Genomic DNA, 24,216 nt, shown 5'->3' with positions numbered 1-24,216 from the left:
TAGGGAGGCATTCCTGATCATTAGTCCCATTTTGAAGTGGAGAAACTGAGGCTTGGAGACATGGTTGACCTAGTGGATGGGTTTACTGACTCGCTAATCTATGGAGAGCTGCGGTTAAACGGGCGCCTGTGGCTCACTTCTACTCCTAGCTACTTAGGAGGCAGAGATCAGGAGGATCTCGGTTCGAAGCCAGCCCGGGCAAATAGTGCGTGAGACCGATCTCAAAAAAAAAAAAAAAAAAAAAACCCATCACAAAAAAGGGCTGGTAGAGTGACTCAAGGTGTAGACTTTGAGTTCAAACCCCAGTACCGTAAAATAAAATAAATTAAAATAAAATAGTAGATCAAGACTGCTTGGAGGTGTGGTTCAACGGTCTCGCTCTAAGTCCTGAGTTCAAATCCCAGTTTCGCAGATCAGGAAAAAAGTCCATTCTGAGCCCAGATCTTAGTGAGCCACCGTCGGGGCTGGGATTCCAACATGTGAAATAGGAATCGTGCAGGTCCCTTAAGTCCTGACCCTACCCACGACTCTCCAGGGAAGTCACAGGGTCTTCCTGGGCGGGCGTGGCCGGGGCTGGCGGTCCGCCCCTGCCGCGGAGGAAGCTGAGGCCGCGCCTCTCATTGGCTGTGGCGCCTCTCATTGGCTGTGGCTCTGCAGGTGCATTCTCGGCCAATCAGCAGCACCGGGGGCGTGGCCTTCGCGGCTCACCTGGCGGCGGCCGCGCTGCCTAGCTCAGGAGAGAACCGCAGCACCTGTGAGTTCGCTGAAGTCTGAGCCTGACTCTAGCCCGGCCAGCCTAGCCCAGCCCAGCCCAGCCCGGCCCGGCCCGGCCCGACCCGACCGCGCCCGATCTCCGCCTTCGCTCTGCACCCCACGGCCCGCCATGGGCCCTCTGTGCCGCAGTCTCTCCGCGCTCCTGCTGCTGCTGCAGGTACGTCGCGTGCCCTGGTTTAGGGGAACACCTTCCGGCCCCACGATCCGCGCCGCAGTCCCGCGTCCCTTCCTCTCTCCTGCCGTCCCCGCTTCCCTTTTTCCAAGAAAGTTTGGGTCCAAAGGATCAGAACGGCTTGGAAGCTGCTTGGTGCTTTGGGCTGCGCGGAGGTGGGAGTGGAGGGGACTGGGGGGAGCGCGGCTTTGCGCGCCCCTCCTGTAAATGCCCAGGTGGGGCACGCGCCGCCCTGCAGGCTCGGGGACTCCAGGAGCCGCGGTATGGGCTTGGGGCCGGCAGGGGAGCGTGGAGCAGAATGGGGGTCCGCCTGTGGGAAAGGGGAGTCCCGGTGCAAGGAAAGGGGGAGCCAGGGGTAGAGGGGACGATCCTAGAGGTAAGGAAAGGGACATTAGCAGAACTAAAGGCACCTGCCATGTAAAGGAAGGATAGTAGGTAGGAATAGGGGCGCCTTGGGATAAGAAAGCGAGACTAAAGGGGGTGGGGGGGTCAGAGCGCCCCTGGGTCTGGGGAAATAGGCTTCAGAGTGCTCGAGGTCCAATGAAAGTGGGATCGGAAAGAATAAAAATGTCTCCAATGAAATGAAACGGGCCAGCAAGGGAAGGTAGGCTGGGTTTTGAGCGGTGAGCCAGCGGCCCCCTCCCCCGGGAGTTCTTGGGATCCTGGCGGCAGGTTTCGGGATGGAAGAGGATGACGTCGCCGTCTTCCCCCAGGATGGGGGGCGGGGGTCCTCCCACAATCCCGGTGCCCCGAGCCAGGGAGGGGCGGCGCTCTTAGTTTCGGTGTGGGCAGGAGGGAGCCCCCAAGTCAATTGGCTCTGTACCTTTCTTCTACCCCAGGTCCCATCGTGGCTTTGCCAGGAGCCGGAGCCCTGCCGTCCTGGCTTTAGTGCCGAAAGCTACACATTCACGGTGCCCCGGTGGCACCTGGAGAGAGACCGTGTCCTGGGCAGAGGTGAGGGCGCCCCTGGTGTTCCGGGGCGGAATGAGGTGGAGTAGGGAAGGAAGAGACCAAGAAATTGTGCTCCCAGGCACTAGGGCCCCTTACTGAACGACGACACTCGCTTGGAACTTACCCCGATTTGGGGGGAGGGGGTCCTCAACTTTTACCGACTGCAAACTATGGTCGAGCGAGGTAGCTCTGGCTGGTTAACTGTTACAAGAAAGCAGAGGCGGGTGGGGGCAGTGAGAGGCCATCAGTATGTCTCATTGCCCTGACCACTGGAGACAGTCAAATTGCAAACCCCTGATTGTTGGGACCTCGGGACAGGAATATTTCCCCTTTACAGATGAGCAAGCAGAGTCTCAGAGGGTGAGTCCACTTGGCTAGAATCCACACAGTAGGAATCTGAATGGGAATCTAGTTCCCAGGTCCCATTGTGCACTGTCTGGGGATTGACTGAGGAACTCGCTCTTGGTTCTTGGTTACCAGGGTTGTGGCTTTTGTTCATAGAGATGAAAACATTTTGATACTGGTAACAGGTACTATTTCCCCAAAGAATGATTTTTTTTTTTAAACACAGTAGCTGTGACTCAGAGAATGAAAATTCATACAAACACCCAATGTATTTCAGGCCTTATCACAGTGATAATCTAGAGTTTTCTCTGTTCTACTGGCCTGAGGCAGGGCTGGGAGTAAGGGAAGAGACTGGTTTCTTTTCTTTTTTCTTCTTCTTTCGTCTTTTTTTTGTTTGTTTGTTTCATTAATTCCCAGGTGCTTACTTTGTATCACAGTCACTTTTCCTCCCTCATGATTTTAGTTGATTAGACAAGTATCATAGCAATAAAAGGATACTTTTTAAAAAGAAAAGTCACCCACAATTCCTCCTGAGGGAATATTTGCCATTCTATTTATTCTTCTAGCCTTTGGCCATGAAAAAGAAAAAAAAAAAAATCGTAGGCAATCATGGTGTGTTGGATTTTGTTTTGAACTTTGGAAGTTGTTTCAACAGTGTGAGGTGTATTTTTCAGAGACACTGCAGCTTGATTGATTAACCGTCTTTATGGCTGTGTTCTGTGGGGCTTTCCGTAGGATCAGAAAGGCAGTGTTGTCCTGCCTGCCTGCTGCTGGAGTGGGTCAGCCATTACTCGACAAGGCTCTACTTGATACTCTGTGTTGGCTGCCCCAGGAATAAACTGAGGTGCTGGAGATAGGGACGTTCTAGTCCTGCCCACCTAAGTGTGCATTCTAACAGGAGTTTTCCAGGGTCTCCTTAGGGGATGGCACTGTGGGACATGGGCAGTGAGGTGTGAAAGGGTGTGGGTGGCCTGGGATGATTTGGGGTGTCAATAGGACGGTGAGGGCTGGCTTCTGGAAGGAGGCAAACTAGACCCCAACCTTGAAGAGTAGGGCAGATTAGAAAGGCACTCATGTGAGAGCTGGTTGAATGCTGGTTGCTTTGTCTTCCTATGCTAGATACTTTTGATAATGCCCAAGGTGCTGTAGACTTTCGGAGGGGCCAGGGATCAAACCCAGGGCCTCAAACATGCTAACCAGACAGGCGCTCCTCCACTTGTTTGGCTTTTATTTTACCCGCTAAGCTCTTGGGTTTGACAATAATAATGTCATTACATGTTAATGTAATCCTTTATTATTAATAGTAACACCTGTTATTCACTTTTGTCCCCCACCTCTGAGGCAAGCGTTCACGTATTTTTGTGTGTGTGTGTATGTCTGGGGTTTGAACTCGGGGCCTACACCTTGAGCCATTCCACCAGCCCTTCTTTGTGATGGGTGTTTTTAGAGATAGGGTCTTGAGAACTATTTTCAAAGGCTGGCTTTGAACCTCCATCCTGATCTCTGCCTCCTGAGCAGCTAGGATTACTGGCAAGAGCCACAGGTGCCAGACTCTTCACAGGAATCTGAAGAGGGTGGATGCCATTCTACTTTTGCAAGTGAGGAAATTGAAGCATAAAGCAATTCTTTAATCTGCTGAAGGATCCACAATTGGTTCTTCTCATCCTCTTTTGCTTTCTGTTAATCTGAAAGAAAGAAAGAAGGAAGGAAGAAAGGAAGAGAGAGAGAGAGAGGTGTTTGGGGAATTAAGGTTGTGAAGCAGACTGAGGGCAGATGGTGGTGGTGGAGGTGGAGCAGATTAGGTGTGTGTGTATGGAGGTGCTGGGGCTGGTGGTTCAGAGTGCAGAGGTGGCCTCCACACCGCACCCCACAAGTTTCTGTGTGACTGGTCTCAGTTCCCTTCATGTCCACAGACTCCATCCCACTCAACAGATTTCCTGGCATTTAACTTTTTTTTAGCCTTTCTGTACTGTGGAGTCTCCCCACATCACTGAAATGTGGAATTGCTCTAGGGCATTTTACCTTCTGGTAAAATCACACATTTGACCTCTGGGACTGGCTTTGGGATTTAAAATGGAAGCCAGGTTTTAGGAAGATGGTTTTGCTCTCTTTGGAGAGTCTGGGGAAAGGAAGGGATATGACATTGGCACCAGGTTTAGTTGTCTATGGGCTTTATGGAGAATTTGCTGCCTGGGAGTTTGAGAATATGGAACGTGTCACAAGGGTTGAAGGGCACAAAGAGTGTTTTCTTTTTCTTTCTTTCTTTCTTTTTTTTTTTTTTTTTTTTTGTAGTACTGTGGTTTGTACTCAGGGCTTCACACTTGCTAGGCAGTAACTCTACCATTTGAGCCACTCCAGTAGCCTTGTTTTGTGTTGGTATTTTCCAGATAGGGTCTCTCCAACTATTTGCCCTGGGTTGGCTTTGAACCTCAATCTTCTGATCTCTCTCTGCCTCCTGAGTATCTAGGATTACAGGTGTGAGTCACCCGCGCCTGGCATAAATTGATTCTTTAGAGGTGCTGATTATTTTCCTTTTCCTTAGCACAAACTGGCATGAGAAACTGGCACTGTTAGAAGTTTGGGGTCTCAGCAGTCTTGACCTAGCACCCACTTGCAGTTGATGTGGGGTGAAGAGAGCTGGCCAGCTCTTCCCGAAACTGTTTCCTTCAGTTGCTTTCTTTACCACCAGGCTTTGGAAAAACAGAGCCCAAAAGGCTGCTTGAAGAATTGCCCTCCCCACAGAGGTGGGTTAATTCCACCCATTTCCCTCCTTTCTCAAGTGGGTGCTGAAAGCTTGGGCAAACACAGAGCAGACCCTTAATTCAGTTGGACTTTGAGAGAACTGCTTTGGGATCACATTACATCATCAGACACCCAGTCCCCACTCCCCACTCCCCACTCCTCCATCACTTCCCAGTTATGCATGCCTGTGACATGGCTGGTGCAGAGCCTGCTAGGGATGGAGCCACATGTGGGTTGTGCTCCTACCCTTGCTTGGTGTCCCCTTCAGAGTGTGGCCCTCAAGTCCCAGGCCTTGCAAGGCCATTAAGGAAGGCCAGCTGCTGCTCCGCCCGCCTCCCTGCCTTCTGGTTATGGAAATCCCTGTTTGCTCTCCGGCCTTTTTATTGGGCAAGCCTTTTCTCCTAAAATGCTCACCTTGGTGTCTGTTACACATTCCCTTCCAAGCACAGCCAGACGCTGAGCAATCAGCTGTCACAGCTCCCAGAAGCTGCCAAAACCCTAAAATCCCCAAGAGGCAGCTGTCACAGTCCAGACTCAGCCTTTCAGAGTTTCTACTCTGCCTCACCCCCCATCTCCTTTCAGGGCCTGAGGCTTGCCACCTCAAGGAGGGGAAGTCAGTATAACTAGTTAGGGTAGTTGAATGAGCAAGTGTGGGAAAGGTTCTGGTTTGAATTTTAGCTACTATGACTTTGGATAAGCACTACTTCTGTGAGACTCAGTTTCCCCATCTGAAAAATGGGTGTGATAATACACAGGTGTGTTATGTTGTCTTAGTTCATATTTGATGAGTAAATCCTGATGCCAAGCTGGAATGTGGGCATCTGGGGTCCACATTCATTCATTGAGGTGACAAATGGGAATGTCTGTTTTATGCCAGCATTAGGCTAGACCCTGGGGTCACAGTAATGAATAAAGCAGATTTGACTGAACATAAATGCAGATGAACAAGAATACAAAGAAAGCAAAGAATAGGGCCTGGTGAGTGGCTCAAGGGGTAGAACATCTGCTTAGCAAGTGTGAGGCCCGGAGTTCAAATGCCAGTACTACCAAAAAGAAGAAAAAAAAATCATAAATATAGCTCAGTGTGGTGGTGCACACCTATAATCCCAGCACTTGGGAAGCTAAGGCAGGAGAATCTTGAGTTTGAGGTCCAGTATAGACTATATAACAAGACCTTGTCTGGGAAGAAGAGAGAAAGGGAGAGAGGGAGGGAAGAAAGGGGGAGAAGAGAAAGAGAAAGAAATAGCTTCTTGGGGACATAAACATTCAAATCTTGTTTTGAACAAATGAATGGATGCAAGAATAATTATTCACTGCCTTGGCTTATTGTTATTATTATTATTTCCTTTCAAACTCTATTTTGTGGACTCAGAGCAGCCCTGGGGGTTGATTGTGAGTGGGCAGGGGAGACTGGTTTGTTGGATGGACAGCTTTAATATGCTTGTGAGTGCTGCCTGCCTGGTCAGTGGCATTGGAAGCTCAGCCCAGGCTTAAGTATATCTCTGGGGATACCTCACATTGAGTGCTTCTCCCCCTAAGCTACTGAGGTCAGAGAAGGGGACCTGCACCGTGGATCCGGAAATGGGCAGCTACTCATTTTCAATCTTGGGTCAATTAAGAAGAAGTTGGTGGTATGGTGCATCTCCTCCCCACCCCTCTTTTCAATTTTCCCTTTTATAACCCCTGACTTATGCTTGATACAGTCAGGAGGGCTGTTGGTCCCTTCTTTTTTGCAAGTTTTCCTCTTCTCATCTGCCTCTAATCCTCCACTTATCCTTCTCTCCCTTCTTTCCTCCTCCCTCCCTCCTTGTGGCATCTTTTCAAAATTTAAAAGGTTCTTTTAAGGTTTGTTTTTTTTTTTTGGGTTGGGGGGGTAGAACTGGAGGGACTGGAGTTTGAGCTCAGGGCTTCACACTTGCAAAGCAGGTGCTCTACCACTTGAGCCACATCTCCAGTACATTTTGCTCTGGTTATTTTGGAGATGGGGTCTCATGGACTATTTTCCCAAATTGGTTGTGAACCATGACCCTCCTGATCTCAGTCTCCCAAGTAGCTAGGAATACAGGTGTGAGCCACCAGCACCTGGATAGAAGGTTCTTTTGAGGTAATGCCTCTATACCTCAATTTCCCCATCTGTAAAATGGACACAACAGGACCAACCTCTTGGACAGGTGTGTTAGGTGTTCAATGAATATTCAGTATGCAAGAGCCCTGAGTGCTGGAGCTGTTGGTATTTGAGACTCTCCCATGTTTTCTACTCTTGGATCTAAATTTCCCCTGTGCTCCCTTCTGCCCAGCAAACCAGCCAAACCAGTTTCCTTTCTCTTTTGGCTTCTGTGTTGAGCAAACACTGCTCTGCAAACAGTGGCTGGCCCAGACTGCCTTTGTTGGAAAAGGGAAATTCTGTGGCATTTTGCTGGCCACGGTGAAGTGTGCTGGGTGTGGACTATGGTGGATTAGGAACAACTGAAGCTGATGGTGGGGAAGTCAGAAGTTTGTCTACTTCTGCTTGGTTTTTAATAGCATTTTACAATGCAAAAACTTAAGAATACTGTTCTGTTCCCCCTGAGACTGGCTCACCCACATGTAAGCATGGTACCTGAGCCACTTCACAAATGCAGATTTGCCCTCCGGGTCAGGTCTCTGAGGTCTCTGGACTTGGCTTTGTTTGCTTGAGACAGGGTCTCCATAAATATGCCCAGGATGGCCTTGAACTTGCCATTCTCCAGACTTATTCTCCTGAGTGCTGAATTTACAGGCATGTGCCACCACACCCAGCTGGACTTGGTAGTTTTAAAAGCTCCCCTGGTGTCTGTCATCCATTCATTGCCCTGGACAGCCCCAGAAGCTGGGTCACATTTGTTTTATGAGTCAGTACCTGGTGCTAGTTGGGTGTGGGTATCTGGTTGTCCTGCCAGAGGCCAAGAATCCAACGGTATCCTTGCCTTCTAAAGGGGTAAGACTCACCGTGCCACTGGACACAAAGTAGAGTGGGTGGGCAGGAATGGGAATGGGGAACCCAGAGGAACAACCAACGCACAAGACTTAAGATCCAGCCCCTGCCCTAAGGGACATTCTGGGAAAATGTATAGGAGCACTTCAGCGAGTCATTTCCTTATGTTCTGAGAATTCCACCCGGGTGGAAAGTGTTCTCAGAAGGTGGCAGGAATGGTCAGTTGAACCTGCTGGGCCTTGGTGAGTAAGAGGGCGGGTGTTGGCCACGCACAGAAAGGGAAAGGGACTTCTAAAAGGGACTCGCGGAAGAGGAAATGGGTGCCCAAAGGCGACAGACAGTTCGCAAGCCTGGAGCTGGAGCCAGGCCTTCCTGGACAGAAGGGAGAGGGTCAGGGCAAATAGCAGAGGCGGCTGGAACCTGGCTTCCTCAGGGTCTTGGGCCTGAGCCCACCAGTCAGGGTTTTCTCTTTCTGTTCTGTTAGTAAACACAGATTATCATTTGGTTAAAAGACTATAAAAACATTTTCAGAAACTGGGTGTGATGACACAGTGAGATATCTTTATATATGGCTGACAGTGAAAAGTCGTCTTCATCACCCTGAACCTTCACCCAGCTGGAATGCAAGTAACTAATTAGTTCCCCACAGGTACCTGATTTTTCAGTCTACTGGGAATCCTGTTCAGGGTTTCCTTGTGGAAATAACAGATCATTTTGAAGAGTGGCTCAGTGGTAGAACCCTTGCCTAACATTCACAGGGCCCTGAGTTCCATTCCCAGAACCCCAGGAAAAAACAGTAACAAAACCTGTTCTGCTATTGCCAAGGTCAGTATTTCCAAGTGGAGCCCGATTCACTGTTCTAAGGACAGGCAGACTCTCCACTTTGGAAAAGCTGTTTCTAAGGCCTTTAGCATCTCACTAATTTTAACCGTGATGCTAGGATTCATCCTTTTTTTTTTTTTTTTTTTTTGTAGTATTGGGGTTTGAACTCAGGGCCTACACCTTGAGCCATTCCACCAGCCCTTTTTTTTTTGATGGATTGTTTTTTTTTTTTTTTCAAGGTAGGGTCTCAAGCACTATTTGCCGGGGCTGGATTTGAACCACAATCCTTCTGATCTCTGCCTCCTGAGTAGCTAGGATTACGGGTGTGAACCACCAGCACTGGCAGATTCAGCCTCTTTGGCCTATGAAGAGCCTCTTGTCTTTTGCTTGTGGGCAGTGCAGTTTTCAGCCTGTTGCCGCACACACACACACACATTCCCCCACTTTTTTTGTTTGGTTGGTTTTGTTTTTGAAACAGCTTCGTATGTAGCTCATCCAGGCTGGTCTCAAACTCAGGAGCCTCTTTCCTTAGCCTCCAGAATGCTGGGATTACAGGTGTCAACCACCACACTTGACCTGTTTTTCTGTCTCTTTCCACCTTTTGGTTCCTGGGCAGTCCACCTATATTGGCATTCATGCCTAGGAGGTAGGACAGGGAAACTGTCCCAAACAAACTAACATTCCAACTGGGACACATACTAGGTGCTTGACCCAGACAGATCTGGGCCTGGACCTCACTCTTGATAGAGAGGGAATGTGATCATACCACTGTGAGCTCAGATGACCTAATGGGCGGCCCTGGAACATTGAACCTGTTCCCCATAAGCAAGATCACAAATGGCAGCCAGCAAAGGACCCCGTGGTGAGATAATTGGCCAAGTTCTAGATAATAATTAGCTAGCTTTGTAATTAGGAGAGCCTGTAACAAGCCGAAAGCTTTTCAGATTTATTTTACCCGGGCAAGTTCAAGACTAAGGAGAACACCTGTTTCTGTGGTTTGGCATTCACACCTGCAGACACATCTTCCCAAAAGACATGGTGGCAGTGGTCCTTTTCTGATCTCCCCGCTTACCCCACCCCTCCCCCAACACAGTATTTTCTCCATCCTGTGCTCAGAGTGACAATTAAAAAAAAAAAAAAAAAAGTTGGAGGATTAGAAGCATGGCTCAAGTGGCAGATCACCTGCCTAACCAGTACAAGGTCCAGAGTTCAAACCTCAGTACTGCCAAAAAAAATAAAATTAAATTAAAGCTAGAAAATTCCACCCTGCTCCAAATTGCATGTGGTTCTCCATGTCACACAGAATAAAGGTCTTGTATGTGACTTATGAAGCTGTGGTGATCTGCCCACATCCTTCAACCTGGCTCCTTTCCCTTCGGTCCTCTCTTCTCCTCCCACTGTCCACATGTACAGTTTGCCCAGCCACTTTGCTTCCTGGTTGTACCCAGAACACATGAGGCATGCTTCTACCCCAGGGCCCTTGCATTGGCTGTGGTGTCCTCTGTGGTGTCTGTGTGGCTTATTTGCTTCTGTTCTGCAAGACTTTGGTCAGATGCCACCCATTCAATGAAGCCTTTCTTGTACCCCTTTTTGGCAATAGTAACCCCTGCCCCCATGCCCCCCCTTTCCCTCTGCTTTGCTTTATTTTTTACCAGCACTTTTCATCAACTGACATGCTGTGCACTTCACTTATTTCTCCTATTCATCTGTCCTCTCACCAAGGAGTCCTGGCTCTAGGAGACCAGGACTTTTTGTCTCGTTTGTTCTTGGATTCCAAGCAGAACAGTGCCTGGCACCTAATAAGGACTCAATAGGTATCAGATGAATGACTGAATGAGAGGTTGTAGAATGTTTATACAGTCTGTACAGTTACATTTTTCTTTCTTTCATTCTTTCTGGGTTTTTTTTGAGGCTATTTCAATGTAGTAGTTTTTTTTTTTTTTTAAGAAAAGATGGACTTTCTTAGCATGAGTCAGGGAGAAGCACGTAGGAGGAAGGGTTGTTCTCTCTGCAGGTGTTCCTGCTTGGCACCCCCAGTTTCCCAAAGCCCTGTTCCCCCCTGGTGTAACCTTACCTAATTGTCTAGTCACAGAGCAGCTGTGGTCCAGAGTCTAAAGGTCAGATGAGCTCCTTCTGTCCACACTTCTGGGTGTAAGAGAGCACCAGATCAAAATCTGGACAGACACCTGAGCCCAGAAACAGCTCCCATGAAGAAGGATATGCCAGCACATCCCACCTGCTAACCTGCATCCCACAGGACTCCATGTCCTCCTGCCAGGTCTCAGCAGTTCAGAGGACCTTGGAAGGAGCTTGGGGAGAGATGCAGAAATTCAAAGACCAAAGTTCAAGGCTAATTTCTTAGATACTGGTCAAGATAAATCCATCCTGCTGTCCATGGAGAGATCTGTGTATTTTAAGTACTCACCCTTTGTAGGAAGGTGCCTGTCTGCCTCATAGGAAGGCACCAGATTTAGCAATAATTAAATAAATAAATAAAACACCAGTGACTTTTGAATATCTTTTCTTTTTTTCTTTTGGTGGATCTGTTGTTTGAGCTCAGGGCTTTATGTTTGCAAAGACTTTTGAATATAAAATAAACAGTAGCTACATTTTTAGTGTATGTTCCATGCAATTTTTTTTTTTCTTCTTTTTTGGCAGAACTCAGGACCTCACGCTTGCTAGGCAGGCACTACAGCACTTGAGCCACTCCGCCAGCCCTTTTTTGTGTTGGGCATTTTTGAGATAGGGTCTTGTGAACTATTTGTCTGTGCAGGTTTTGAACCTTGATCCTCCAGATCTCTGCCTTCTGTGTAGCTAGGATTACAGGCATGAGCCACTGGTGTCTGGCTCCATGCAATATTTAAGCCATACTTTAAAATTGTCCTGGGCCTGGGAGTGTAGGTTACTAGAAGAGTCCTTGCCTAGCAAGTGTGAGGCTTTGGGTTGGTCACAGCACCATTTAAAAAAAAAAGTCATAATATCTATTTGAATCCTGAACAACAATGTACTGACTAGTACTGTTTTCTTTCTTTTTTTTTTTTTTGGAGTACAAGGGATTGAACACAGGGTCTTGCGCAAGCATGCTGGGCAAATGCTCTACTTCTGACACTTGCACCCCCAGCCCTTTTGTTTTTATTTTGTTTTTGAGGCAGAGTCTCACTGCCTTTGCTGCAACTGGTCTCGAACTCAATCCTCCTTTCTCTATCTCCCAAGTAGCAGGGATTACAAGCATGAACCACCAACCCTGGCAGTACTTTGTATTTGTTGAATTCTTCCCTTATGCTATCTCCTTTAAAACTCCTGACAATCCGCATTAGACGTGTCAGCCACCGGACAGAAGGTGCAGTAAGGAAGGGAAATAAAAATGTGGGGTGTGGAGAGAGATTTTGGGGATATCATCACCAAGAATGACATTTGGGGTGAAGACCTGAAGAAGGGACACTCACTATAAACGTTAGAATGAGCCTGGGTCTCATGAGGACTGCACCTCCCAAGTTTTTTAAGGCCATGTCGGTAGCATTTGTTAGAGGGCTAATTTATCTCCTTTAAAAGGATATCAGATTCAAGCCAGGATCTATTGCTCTTTTCAAGTCGCCCCACCCCTTGGCGTGTTCCCCAGGAGAAATATGGCACTAGTCTGGTTTTCCCAAACTTCTCCTGGCAAGGGATAGGATTATCCATGGTGACTTCTTGGGCAGTGTCTTTCTTGGGGCATGGGCACACAGGTGACCTGTTTCTTATGTGGAAGCCAATCTGAGGGTTTCAGACTGCAGACTTCCTCCTCCACAAATTCCTCGCCACAATTGTGTGGGAGTGTTTGCAAAGGGAACAAGATGACCAAGTTGTTTGTGGGGAAAGTTGTGGCTTTCCTATCAGAAAAACGTCACCCCCTTGAATCAACAGCAGGACAAATGCCTGAGCGCTTATTGACTGGTGGGGAAAGGTTGAGTCACCTTCACCGAGAGGCCTCACCTGGGAAGGTGTTTCTGTTTCAAAGGTTGAATCAATAGTGACATCACCCTTCAGAGTAACAGGTACTTCAGGTACCAGCCCTTACTCATAGGTCCGCCTAAGTAGTAGCTCTTTGCCCTCCTAGCTTCTTACTAAGGGGTTTTGGGGAAATGACTGTGTTCAGATGATTGGTGACGTTCATAAGGCCCATTTTGTTACCACCCAGTCTGTTCCCAGGCTTGTATTCATGACCAAACTTCTGAAGAACACTTCTGGAGCTTGTGGGTTTACTTCCTGGACCTTGTGCTGTTTCTCAAGTCTATATTTAAAAAAGAAATTCTTGGGCTGAGGATGCAACTCAGTAATGGAGCACTGGTCTAGCAAGTTCAAGGACCTGAGTTCCATCCCCAGTACCACAAAACACAGCAAGAAGAAATCCCCTAACTGGGTGTGGCCCACCTGTAATCGGAGGCTGAGGCAGGAGAATCCCTGGAGCCCTGAAGTCAGGGGCTAGCCTGGGCAACGTAGAGACTCTTTTATGAGGAAAAAACATAGATGAGCATTTCAGGGCTTGTAGTTTGAGTCTTTGATTTTGAAACTTCCGTGTAAGCTTGTGTTGATTTGTCTTTGGACTTTGGAACTTATGATATCTTGCTGTCTCTTTCTCCTTTTGCTAATCCTTTCACCTGAACCAAGGGAGTGGTTGAGATCTTGGGAATTGAATACCTGGCAAGGCTGTTCAACTTAGGAAACCCCATCACTTGCCAGGTGTGAGCTTTTATTTCTGATCTCAATGGAGATTTGATGCCAAGGTTGTGACTTTTCAGAATTTATTCTCTTTTAGCCTTAAAAATGAAAGGAGTGGTCCTGACCCTGCAGAGAGACCGTGAAGATGAATTGGGGAGGGCGGTGGCGGGGGTTGGCTCGCGGCTGGCTTGGATTCCAATCTTCATAGGCCTTTCCTGCAATCTGATGGAGGTGAGGGTGGGGAGGGAGCTTCGGCAACCCTTCTGTGCTCCAGTCCCTTCACCTGTATAAGGGGGGTAAGCATAGTTTCTACTTCACAGGGCTGTAGTGAGGATGCAGTGACCTGCGGAAGGGGCTTTCAACTCCTGGTGGATAGCAAACACTTAAGTTTTTGGTTTTTTTTTTTTTTTTGTGCTGGGGATCAATCAAACCCAGGACTCCATGCTGTGCACCCATTCTATCACCAAGCCATATGTCCAACCCTAAGTTTTTATTTCTAAACATTTCTGCTTTAGACTTAGGGTGACAAAGCAGTAGAAAATGTGTAAATGCTAAAGGAGCCAGAGGGAAGGATTAAGGATGAAGAAGAGACACACCTCTTTCCTTCTGTGCTCTTCAGCTTCTCCAAACTGAGGACACTGTTTTTGACCAAGTGCCTATGCCAGGGCAAATTGTGTCCACATCAAGTGGGGCCAGCTGCATGTAGTCAGGAGCTCATCTACACTACCTATTTGGTTGAGCCACCCCCATGAGTTTGGTTTTAGTATTTTCTCCATTTTAAAGAGGAGAGGATATTGAATGTCAGAGAGAGTTAGTGACTTACTCAAAGCCACCAAGCAAGGAAATATCAGGCAGAGAATTTAAAATTTTTATTTATTTATTTATATTTGGCAGTGCTGGGGTTTGAACTCAGAGCCTCACACTAGCTAGGAAGGTAGTCTACCACTTGAGTTACTCTGCCAGTGTGGTATATGTTTTGAACCTAGGTCCTTGGACTTGCTAGACAGGTGCTCTAGCATTGACCACACAGGCTCAGGCAGGGACTGGAATCCAGATGGCACTTTATGCCACTCCCCCTGTGTCTGACTGGTGTTTTTCTGGAGCATCCCAGTTGCCCAGCTTCCCCTCATAATAATTCTCAATATTTTGCATCAAATCAAATAAATTGGGAATGTAGACTCTTATGTCTTCCTCAACTTTTTATTTTTATTTTATTTGTTTTTATGGTACAGCAGATTGGGGCTGGTGGAGTGGCTCACATGGTAGAGTGCCTGCCTAGCAAGCATGAGGCCCTGAGTTCAAACCCCAGTTCCACCAAAAAGAGAAAAAAGTGGCCCATGGTACTGCAGATAGAACCCAGGGCCTCACATGTGCCAGACAGGTGCTCTACCTAAAACTTGAGCCATGTCCCCCAACTTTTAACACAAGGTAGCATGTTATATATGTAATTCTGCACCTTATTTTCTTCACTCAACATATCATTGGGATTGTCTGCCCTTTCCTCCCTCCCTCTCCCTCCCTTCCCAGGGCCTTGTGTTTGCTAGACAGGTGTTCTACATGAGCCACATCCCGGCCTGCTTGCATTATTTTTAACTGCTGTATAGTATTCTGTTGTGTGCATAGTCAATCCTCTATGGATAGATGTTAGCTACTTCTGATCCTTGGCAAGCAGTGTCAAGAGCATTTTAGATGTTGTAAGCAGGAGGTCTGCAGATGTAGGGGTCTCTTAGGCCTGGAAGTGTTAGTGACAGCAGGGGCAGATTCTTCCCATAGCTGGTCTTGAGCACTGCATGGTACTACATTTCAGGATTTGCTGATGACAGGTGAAACAGAGTCAGGATTATTATCAGCCCTGCAGGCAGCTTCTCTCCCCACAGGTGGTTGGCTTATTCTTCAAGAGTCCTTGCCCAGCCTCCCTCTGTGCCTGTCAATGGTTCCCCACCTCCCAGCACCCCTTAAACCTTCCCTGGGCCAGGAGTTCTATGGATGGCTGACTCCAGCCACCTGTGCTGCTGGCCTTTTGAGAGCCAGTTAATTAGCTCTTAAACACTTGTAAAGGGTAACCCAGTGCCCCATGGAGAAGTGAATGAAAGGAAGTAGGGCAGAGTTGCAGGGGAGGGACTAGGGTAAGACTCAGAGCACGTGGAAGTTCTGGAAATGCACTTTCCAGCTCTGATGACTAAATCACCCATCTGGTGCCGCAGTCCTTTGCTGTCACAGTCCAGAAATGAATTCCAAGATCTCTGCACACCTTGAGACCCTCCCACTAGAGGAAGATTTAGGATTGTTTTGCACTGAATTTAGAGACTAAGAGAGTTTGTGTTTTGGTGGCACTGGGGTTTGAACTCAGGGCCTCATACTTGCTTGCTAAGCAGGTGTTCTACTTGAGCCACCCCACCAGCCCTTTTTTGTGATGGGTTTTTTTGAGATAGGGTCTCAGGAACTATTTACCTGGGACTGGATTTGAACCTAGATCCTCCTGATCTTTGCTTCCTGAGTAGCTAGGATTACAGGTATGAGCCACCGGTGCCCGGCTAAGAGTATGTTTATAGAAATCTGTTCTTTGAGAACAGAGTAAGAAATCTTAAGAATCACCTAGTTTCTAGCAAGGTGTAGTGGTGCATCCCTGCAATCCCAGCACAGGGATGGGAAGCTCAGGATGGGAGCTTCAAAAAAAGAAAAGAATCATTTAGTTTCTTAGCTTGTATAGGATTTGGCATGTTCAGTGAGGGCAGAGACGGCCAGCATCACACAGTTGGTAGGGGTCTGATCTAGAATAATAGTATTTGCCACTAAACAATAACTAATGCTCATTGCATGTGTGCACTGATTGAATACTGAACTAATTTCATGTACGATCTTGTTTTCTCAATCCTTGCACTGACCTTTGAAATAGGTACTACACAGACAATTCCATTTTCAGGTACAGAGGCTTCTAGAAGCTATTAGCCACAGCTTGTGGGGCTGGAGTGGAGAAGGTCTCCCAGTCATGCCAGCGTTTACCCCTCCCTGCGATCATCAGTGCTCCTCTGAGAAAGTTCACATTCCAGATCCATTGGTCTGGCCCAGAAAGAACCTTCACATTCCCCCACACAGCCCCCAAACCCTTTCCTGGTCCTAATCCTTTGGGTAAAAGAAGCCTTAAGCTCCTGCCCGGTGTTTGGAAACCCTAGACTACAAGTGTGTTACCGGCCCCATGGGCTCCATTTTAATCTCAATGGTGGCTGGGGACTGAGGTATGCAAGCAGTCATTTCAGAGTCTCATTGGTTCCTTAATTATTATTTTTTTTCTTTTCCAAACTACTAGCTAAGGGTTTTTCATAATCACTTTGGTGGGTGTGGGAGGTGGGGTAAGGATTAACCAGTTAACTGTGAGTGCCACAGACAGGATTTGAGGAAGCATTTTTTAAAAATTTCATGCTAGGCAGGCATCAGTGTCTCACACCTGTAATCCTAGCTACTTGGGAGGTGAGATCAGGAGGATTGGGGCTCAAAGCCAGCCCAGGGCAAATAGTTCAAGAGACCCTATCTCGAAAATACCCAACACAAATTAGGGCTAGTGGAGCAGCTCAAGTGGTAGAGCACCTGCCTACTAGCAAGTGCCAGGCCCTGAATTCAAACCCCAGTACTGAAAAAAAAAAAAAAAAAAAGAAAAGAAAAGAAAAAGACAGGGGTGGGGCACCTGGGATGGGTAAGGAAATGGGGGTGGGGAGGAACTGAGACTGGCCACAGCTGCCTATCACAAGTCCTGGGTATGTAGGACCCACACAGTTTTCTCTTCAGTTAAAGCTTAAACAAGTTTTATATGTTAAAAACTGAACGCATGGTAGCTGGGTGGTGCACACCTGTAGTCTTAGCTTCTCAGGAGGATCACTTAGGCTCAGGAGTTCTAGTCCATCCTGGGCAACACAGCAAAAAAAAAAAAAAAAAAAAGTATTGGCATTAAAACCTGAACGATGATCTGAAATAGAAAATTTAAATGCTTTCCAAAATGCCTTCCTCATCTCATGGGGCCTATGTCAGCAATTTGGTGTGAATCTACCTGACATTTTCCTGTATGTTCACAGGATTGTAGGGGTTTTTTAAATTGGACTTTTCCATAAATGAGAATATGAATTGTTCTGTAAACCAGTCCCCTACCCCTCTTGCATGACCTGCCCCCTAATTCTTTTACGCACACCGAAGGTGTGTTCTTACTCTTGTCAGACCCTCAGAAACGCCTTCTCAGCACCTCCGTGAGGCCTACTGTGTGCTCCCTGGTGGTTGCCAGCCTTCTCTATCCTGAGGGTTTTGGAAATTGATCTGAAAAGAGCTGAGACTCCAAGTTGTCAGACAATGGGCACATTCAGAATCCAGGTGGGGCGAGGCCTGTGTGGGCTGGAGCAGTTGGCGAAGCAGGGGGAAGCTGCAGCTGGACCTGGGATGTTGGGCGGCTTCTGAGCAGGAAAGGGGGAGGCAGCCTCTGCTGTTGGCTGAGAGAGGGGTGCTATAAACCAAGGTGGCGGGGAGGGGCCTCCCAGGCAGATTCTGGGGCTTGGAATGTGACAAAGGGCATGTTTGGAGGGTGACTCAGGTGAAACTCAATTGAAACTGAGCTTCCTGCTCCCAAGTCACCACAGGAGGGTGAAAGGACTGTGAGGAAACTCCCCCTCTCCCTTCAGGCCTGGCCTCTGGGACTGACAGTCCTAACAAGGCCACAGAAGTTACACTATGGGCAGGTATTCAAGCAAGCTGGAAGAACCTGGAGGACCTGGAAAACTGGCACAGCAGGTCCTCTTCCCTCTCCCAGCTGCCAGCCAGCCGGAGGGAGACAATTGAGGGGGGCATGGAGAGGGAGGAAGGGTGTGGTGCCCCACAGCCCTCAGAGAGTCCTGCCTGGTCCCAGTGGTGCACTAGGCCTGTGGGCTATCCCATGACCATCCCAGATGGTTATCCCACAGAGGGTAGCCCCGTGGGCTATCCCATGACCACCCCAGATGCTTATCAAGACACCTCTGTCCCTGCTTTTAGGTGCCACCTCTCTTCTGGGGTTTGATTGTAGTGTGTTGGTGAGATCGGGCAATACATGCACCAAGTGTAAAAGATGTCTAGGATGTTGGTAACAAATTCTAGGAAAATGGATGTGAATGGGAAATTGTTCAGCAGTCCTGGGGGGAAGACCCAAGAGAGGTGAAGGAACAGACCGCAAGGGTGTTCAGGGAACAGCCTCTGAGCAGATGATCAGGGGGACCAGTATGCGTGGATTGGAGTGACAGTGATCAGAAGGACTGAAGAAGCATAGGGGGCATGGCACCGTGCGAGGCTGTTGTAAAGGGAGTCTTTCTGCGCCTCCCTGCCCTTCTCTCCCTTCCCCCTCCATTCCTGGCAATGGACACAGGCTCTGACTGCTCAGGTTTCCAGCTGAGCGGAGGCCTGGGTCCCCACCTGAACTGCTGATCCATTTGGCCCAGGGTGGGGCTCCTGGGACTCCCTGCCTGTCTAACCTGTCTAGTGCCACAGCTCAGGTGTTGCTTCCAACAGGAAGCCTTCTCTGATCTCCACCCCTAGGGCCTGGGTCAGGACCCCCTGCACCTCCTGCTCCTTCCCAGGTTTAGAGATCCTTCAGCTTCCTCTCTCTTTCTAGCCTGGTGTCTGGTAGGTGGTTGGCACTCAGTACATGTGGATGTGGCTGCAGGATCCCCTGGGGCATGGTAGCTTTTCTCCATCTGTTGGAGACTGTATATATGTGTGGAGGGGAGTCCATTATAGAGAAGAGGAAGTTGTACTCCTAAACTCCTAAAGTCTGGATTTTTAAATATTCATTTCATTCTTCTCCTCCTCCCTCCTATTCTTCCTCCTCTTCTTCTCCCTCCCCACAATTCCCCCACCCCCATCCAGCTAATGCTATCTTTCAGGCAATCCTTTTAAACAGTGATGAGAACTTTAAAAGGTTTTATTCCTAGCCAGGTGTGGTGGCACATGCCTGTAATCCCAGGCAAGAGGAGAGACAGAGAGCAAGAGAAATCAAGGCCAGTCTGGGTACACAGCTAGATCCTGTCAAAAGGAAAAAAAAAGTTTTATTGCTTTCTCCACCCACCACCAAGGCTATTTGCTTCCTACAGAGAAGTTGATTATAAAACTCAGCAGAATCTGCTCTTCTGCTTTTTACATTCAGGGACATTGTGCTGACACATGAGGGACACTGCTGCTCCTGTTCTGAGTGCTGAGCACCATCTCTGAGGCCTATCTTCATTTCAGCTTACCCCTGAACACAGAGGGAGCTGTTCCTGTGCTCACACACTTGCCCACGGACAGGGCCTGGTGTGGAGTCTACTTTGCAGTGGAGATTGGCAGTCAGATCGTTGTAGAATGTTCTGTGCTTGTGCTGGAGAGGGGCAAGGGGAGGAAGGACAGGCATCTCAAGATGGGGGTTACCCCTCCAACTCCTTTATTGCTCCAATTCTTTGACTCCTCACCTCATTCCCATTTTCTAGTTGAAGAGATTGAGGTTTAGAGAACTAGTAGGGGGTGGGGTATGTCACAAACCCTCCTTCCCCCATTTGAGTGGCTCCATCTTTTGAAATGTTGATGAGTTATTAGTATTCCTTTACAGGTCTTTAGCCTACCAAACATTTTAATGCTATAAACAGTTCTCTCCCTCTCCCTCCCTCCCTCTCTCTCTCTCTCTCTCTCTCTGTCCTAGGATTTGAACTCAGGGCCTTATACTTGCTAGGCAGGCATACTACCTCTTGAGCCATTCCCTTGGTTCTGTATTGTTAATGTGGTTTTTTGAAACAGGGTCTTCTTATGTAGTCCAGGTAGGCTTGGAACTTGAGATCCTCCTGGGATTATAGATGTATGCTATCATGCCCAGCTCTTTAAGGGTCTTTGAAACCATATTAGTAGTTAAACTGCAGATGACTATACTCACCTACTCATCTTGAGATTCTGTTTTATATATGTAGAATGGGGTCCAGGAATCTGCATTTTAATTTAATTAATTTGTTTTTTGGTATACTGAGGATTGAACCCAGGCCCAGGCTTTTCCATGCTAGGAAGGTCTCTACCACTGAGCTACATCACCAGCCCTTTTCTTTCTTTTTTTTTGATGATGGTACTGGAGTTAAACTCAGGACTTCTCACTTGTTAGGCAGGCACTCCACTGCTTGAGCCACACCTCCAGCTTTGCCATTTATTTATTTACTTATGGTTTGAACTCAGGGCCTCATGCTTGGTATGCAAGTGTTTTAGCACTTGAGCCACTCCACCAGCCCCTTGGATTTTATTTTCAATTTAGTCTGGTCTCCGGAGCACGGACTCTGCATTTTTAAGTCAGCCCATCTTGTGCTTAAACTGGGGATCCCTAGATCCCACTATAAGGCCGGATGTGCAAGAGATTTACAAGTGTGGCTTAAAAATATAAAGTTTAGGGGCCTTCCCTCCTGAGGATTGGAAGCACAAGATAGGGGTGAGGTGGACTTGGTGACTCTTGTTTGGGTTGGGAAGGGGAAAGGAATCTATGAAGCCACTTAAGTTGTAAACAGGAGTATAGTGTGTCTGTTTTGGATCAGAGGGTTCACAGCAGATCAGTATTTTCTTTGAGGAAAATTCCCTCAAAAGGTGCTGGGTGTTGTGACACACACCTATTATCCCAGAGGATCTCTGGAGGTGGAGATAGGTGGTCTGAGGCCAGCCAAGAGTGGGAGACTCTTATCTGAAAAACAAACTAAAAAGCAAAAGGGCTGGGGTTTCACTCAACTATAGGACCCCGAGTTTAATTCCTAGTGCTACTCTGCGACAACCCCCCCCAAAAAAAAAAAAAGACTTGTTCCTAAGCAGAGTGACAAATGGGAACTAATCTGAAAGTCATTCCAGGAAGATGAGTAAGTTGAGGACTGCAGACTGTCCATATGTTCTTGGGAATCAAATATAAGCAAGCAAGATGTGTGAGAGGAGAGCTTAGGTGGCCAAGGGGCCACGTGTCTGTCCCTGTATCCATTCAGCCCAGTCTTCACTCTTCCATTCAGGTAGTTAGTGGACACTTCTATCTCCAAGCCATGCAGGCTGCCAGAGCTGGGAGGGTGGTTTGGATAATCCAGACCAGTGGGTGATTTGACAAATTAACGCACTTGCCTTTGGACTGAGGCATCATTTATGAGCCTACACACACAGCTCCTAGTTTATGAGTTGCCCAGCCCAGTATTAAAATGCATTGCTGAGCTCTGCTGTTGTCTGGGAGAAGCCAGCCTGAAACTCAAGCTCAGCTGAGAACAGATCCAAATGGAGATAAGGCAGCTGCAATTTCAGTTTTAGGCTGGACGGAGCAAGAATTGTCAGGACTTCCCTTGCTGTGGATAAGGACTTAACTTGTCTTTCTATTCCCCCACCCCCCCAGAGGGAGGTGTGTGTGGAATTTGGTTTACAATTAATTTCATCTATAATTTGATAACAGATCCAGTGAATGTATAGGACATTTCAGATATTGGATTTAAAAGTACTCCCAAAATGTTAGAAAGGAAAGTTAATCAGGAACTTGAAGATTTCTTGGGTTGACTTTGCTTGTTATTAAACAGACTAGCACCAAGACAGGTGATTTCTGTTTCTGTTTCTCTGTCTCTCCTGTCTTTCTCTCTCTCATAACTAAGATGTTGGCTCAAGTGGTAGAGTGCCCGCCTAGCAAGCATGAGGCCCTGAGTTCAAACCTCAACATCACAAAAAAATAGTAACAATAACTAAGACATTTAATGCTGGGTTTTTTTTTTTTTTCAGTACTGGGGTTTGAACTCAGGGCCTACACCTTGAGCCACTCCATCAACCCTTTTTTGTGGTGGGTTTTTTCAAGATAGGGTCTCGAGAACTATTTGCCTGGGCTGGCTTCGAACCTCTATCCTCCTCGTCTCTGCCTCCTGAATAGCTAGGACTACAGGCGTGAGCCACCAGCTTATTTAATGCTTCTTAAAGATTTCTTCTCTCATGGGAAAATTCCTCGGTGCAACTGATCTAGTTTCTCCTTATATCTTGTGCCTTGTTCTCAGCTAATCTTCTCAATTTGTGTCAAGGAATGAATGGCCATTATCAAGAACCCTGGTATGGACTTGATATTACATATGTGAGATCATTTCCTGTTTGACAGATGACCAGACTGAGCCTGGACAATGTACTCAGGGCAAGGACTCACAATTTGAACCCACCTGCTGGGATTCACAGCTTCCTTTCCTTGTGTAATACGAACAATGACCAAACACTCAGGGAGCAGGGACAGGATTTATTTCAGGGTCATCTTGTCTTGTTAACTTTTTTTCTCTGTAAAATTAGGTTCGTAGCACATCCTTCAAAAGGTTATTGGGGAGAGTACACAGATGAGCAATATTTAGTGTCAGCCTTGCACCGGGTTGGCATAGCTAGCAGTGAATATACTACCGATGCCCGCGAAATTAAGAGCTAGCATCATTGCCATTGACGTGCCGTGTGTTGGGCATCGCCCTGAGCATTTGTGTGGTAACATCTAATTCTTCCAGTTACTCTGTGGGAGTATTAGGTTCTCTACCCAACTTCTTGGTGGTGCTGGTGGGCATTGAACCCAGGGTCACCCACATGTTAGGCCCCGTACTACCATCCCTAGAGCTCATTTTTTAATGAGGAAATAGGCCCAGAGTGGTTCATTTAGCCCGTGGTCCACCATGGGATAGAAGTATGCTACTTGGGAAGTCTTAAGGCATTTGATCCTCTTTTGTGATGGAACCTGATGAACCAGAATATCCCTGCTCCATTCTAGGCCATGACGTTCCAGTAATGGGAAAGTTGGGATTTCCTCGGAAATGAGAATTCTCTTTCCTTTGGCGCCAAGATGTCCTATGACAAGCCTTTTATGAGACTTCATCAAGATCTTTTTTTTAAAGGACTGGGGTGAGCCAGATGCAGGTGCTCACATCTGTAATCCTAGGTGCTTGGGAGGCTGAGATCAGGAGGATCAAGGTTTGAGGCCAGCCAGGGCAAGTAGCTCACAAAAACCCATCTCCAAAATAACCAGTGGTGTGGCTCAAGCAGTAGAGAACCTACTTTCCCAGCATGAATCCCTGAGTTCAACCCCAGTCCCACCAAAAACAAAAACAAACAAGCAAAAAACCTGGGGCATAGCTCAAGTAGTAGAGCACTTGCCTAACCAGTGGAAGGCCTTGTGTTCAAGTCCACCACCCCCAACAAAAAACAAACCAAAAAGCCTACCTGTTGGTCTGTTTCTTCACTTTGTTCATTCCTATCTCACGCTAACAAAGAATTTTAAGGTGTGCGGCCCCAGAAGTAGAAGGGATACAGCTGTATCTCAGATAGGCATAAGGATATTCACAAAGGAAGACTAAGGATAAAAAGATGAGAACAGGAGAGGAGTTGTGTAGCACAATGATTACCAGAAAGCCTGCTAAACGCAGACCACAAAAGTATTTTAAAAAGGGTTTTTTTGTTTGTTTGTTTTTATTTGAGATAGTCTTACTGTGTAGCTCAGGCTGACCTTGAACTCAACGATCCAGATTCTTCTGCCTCTATCTCCTGAGTGCTGGGATTATAGGTGTGCCCCACCACACTCAGCCTTCAGACTACAAATTAAAATAAGACCCAGTTAAAATGAAGAGGGAAATAAAATCTGTTGCATGGCTGGGTTTCCATGTGGTAGGCTACACTAGTGTGGGATCTATCTTCTCCAGAGAACTCTTGCTTTCTTGGAATTCTGGCAATGTTTCTTAATACATCAGATTTCCTATTTGTATTTTTCTCTATTATGTAA

The 24,216-nt window shown here is 47.4% G+C and overlaps 1 protein-coding gene and 1 non-coding gene across 2 annotated transcripts in view; both read left to right on the top strand.

Annotated features, from left to right (window-relative positions):
- Positions 1 to 720: 720 nt before the first annotated feature.
- Cdh1 (cadherin 1) overlaps positions 721 to 24,216 on the top strand; it is a 75,325-nt gene continuing 51,829 nt past the window's right edge. The window contains exons 1-2 of the mRNA XM_020175309.2: positions 721 to 931; positions 1,786 to 1,900. Of these exons, the coding sequence (XP_020030898.1) occupies positions 884 to 931; positions 1,786 to 1,900 (163 nt within the window). The 5' untranslated portion in view covers positions 721 to 883. The remainder of the gene's footprint in view (positions 932 to 1,785; positions 1,901 to 24,216) is intronic.
- On the top strand, positions 14,702 to 14,774 carry Trnaa-agc (transfer RNA alanine (anticodon AGC)). Its single transcript has one exon. It is a non-coding gene; the product is annotated as a tRNA-Ala (tRNA).

This window comes from Castor canadensis, chromosome 15, assembly GCF_047511655.1.
Source record: "Castor canadensis chromosome 15, mCasCan1.hap1v2, whole genome shotgun sequence".
NCBI classification, from domain to species: domain Eukaryota; kingdom Metazoa; phylum Chordata; class Mammalia; order Rodentia; family Castoridae; genus Castor; species Castor canadensis.
Note: the sequence above shows the minus strand (reverse complement) of the source record. Positions and strands in the feature narration are given on the sequence as shown.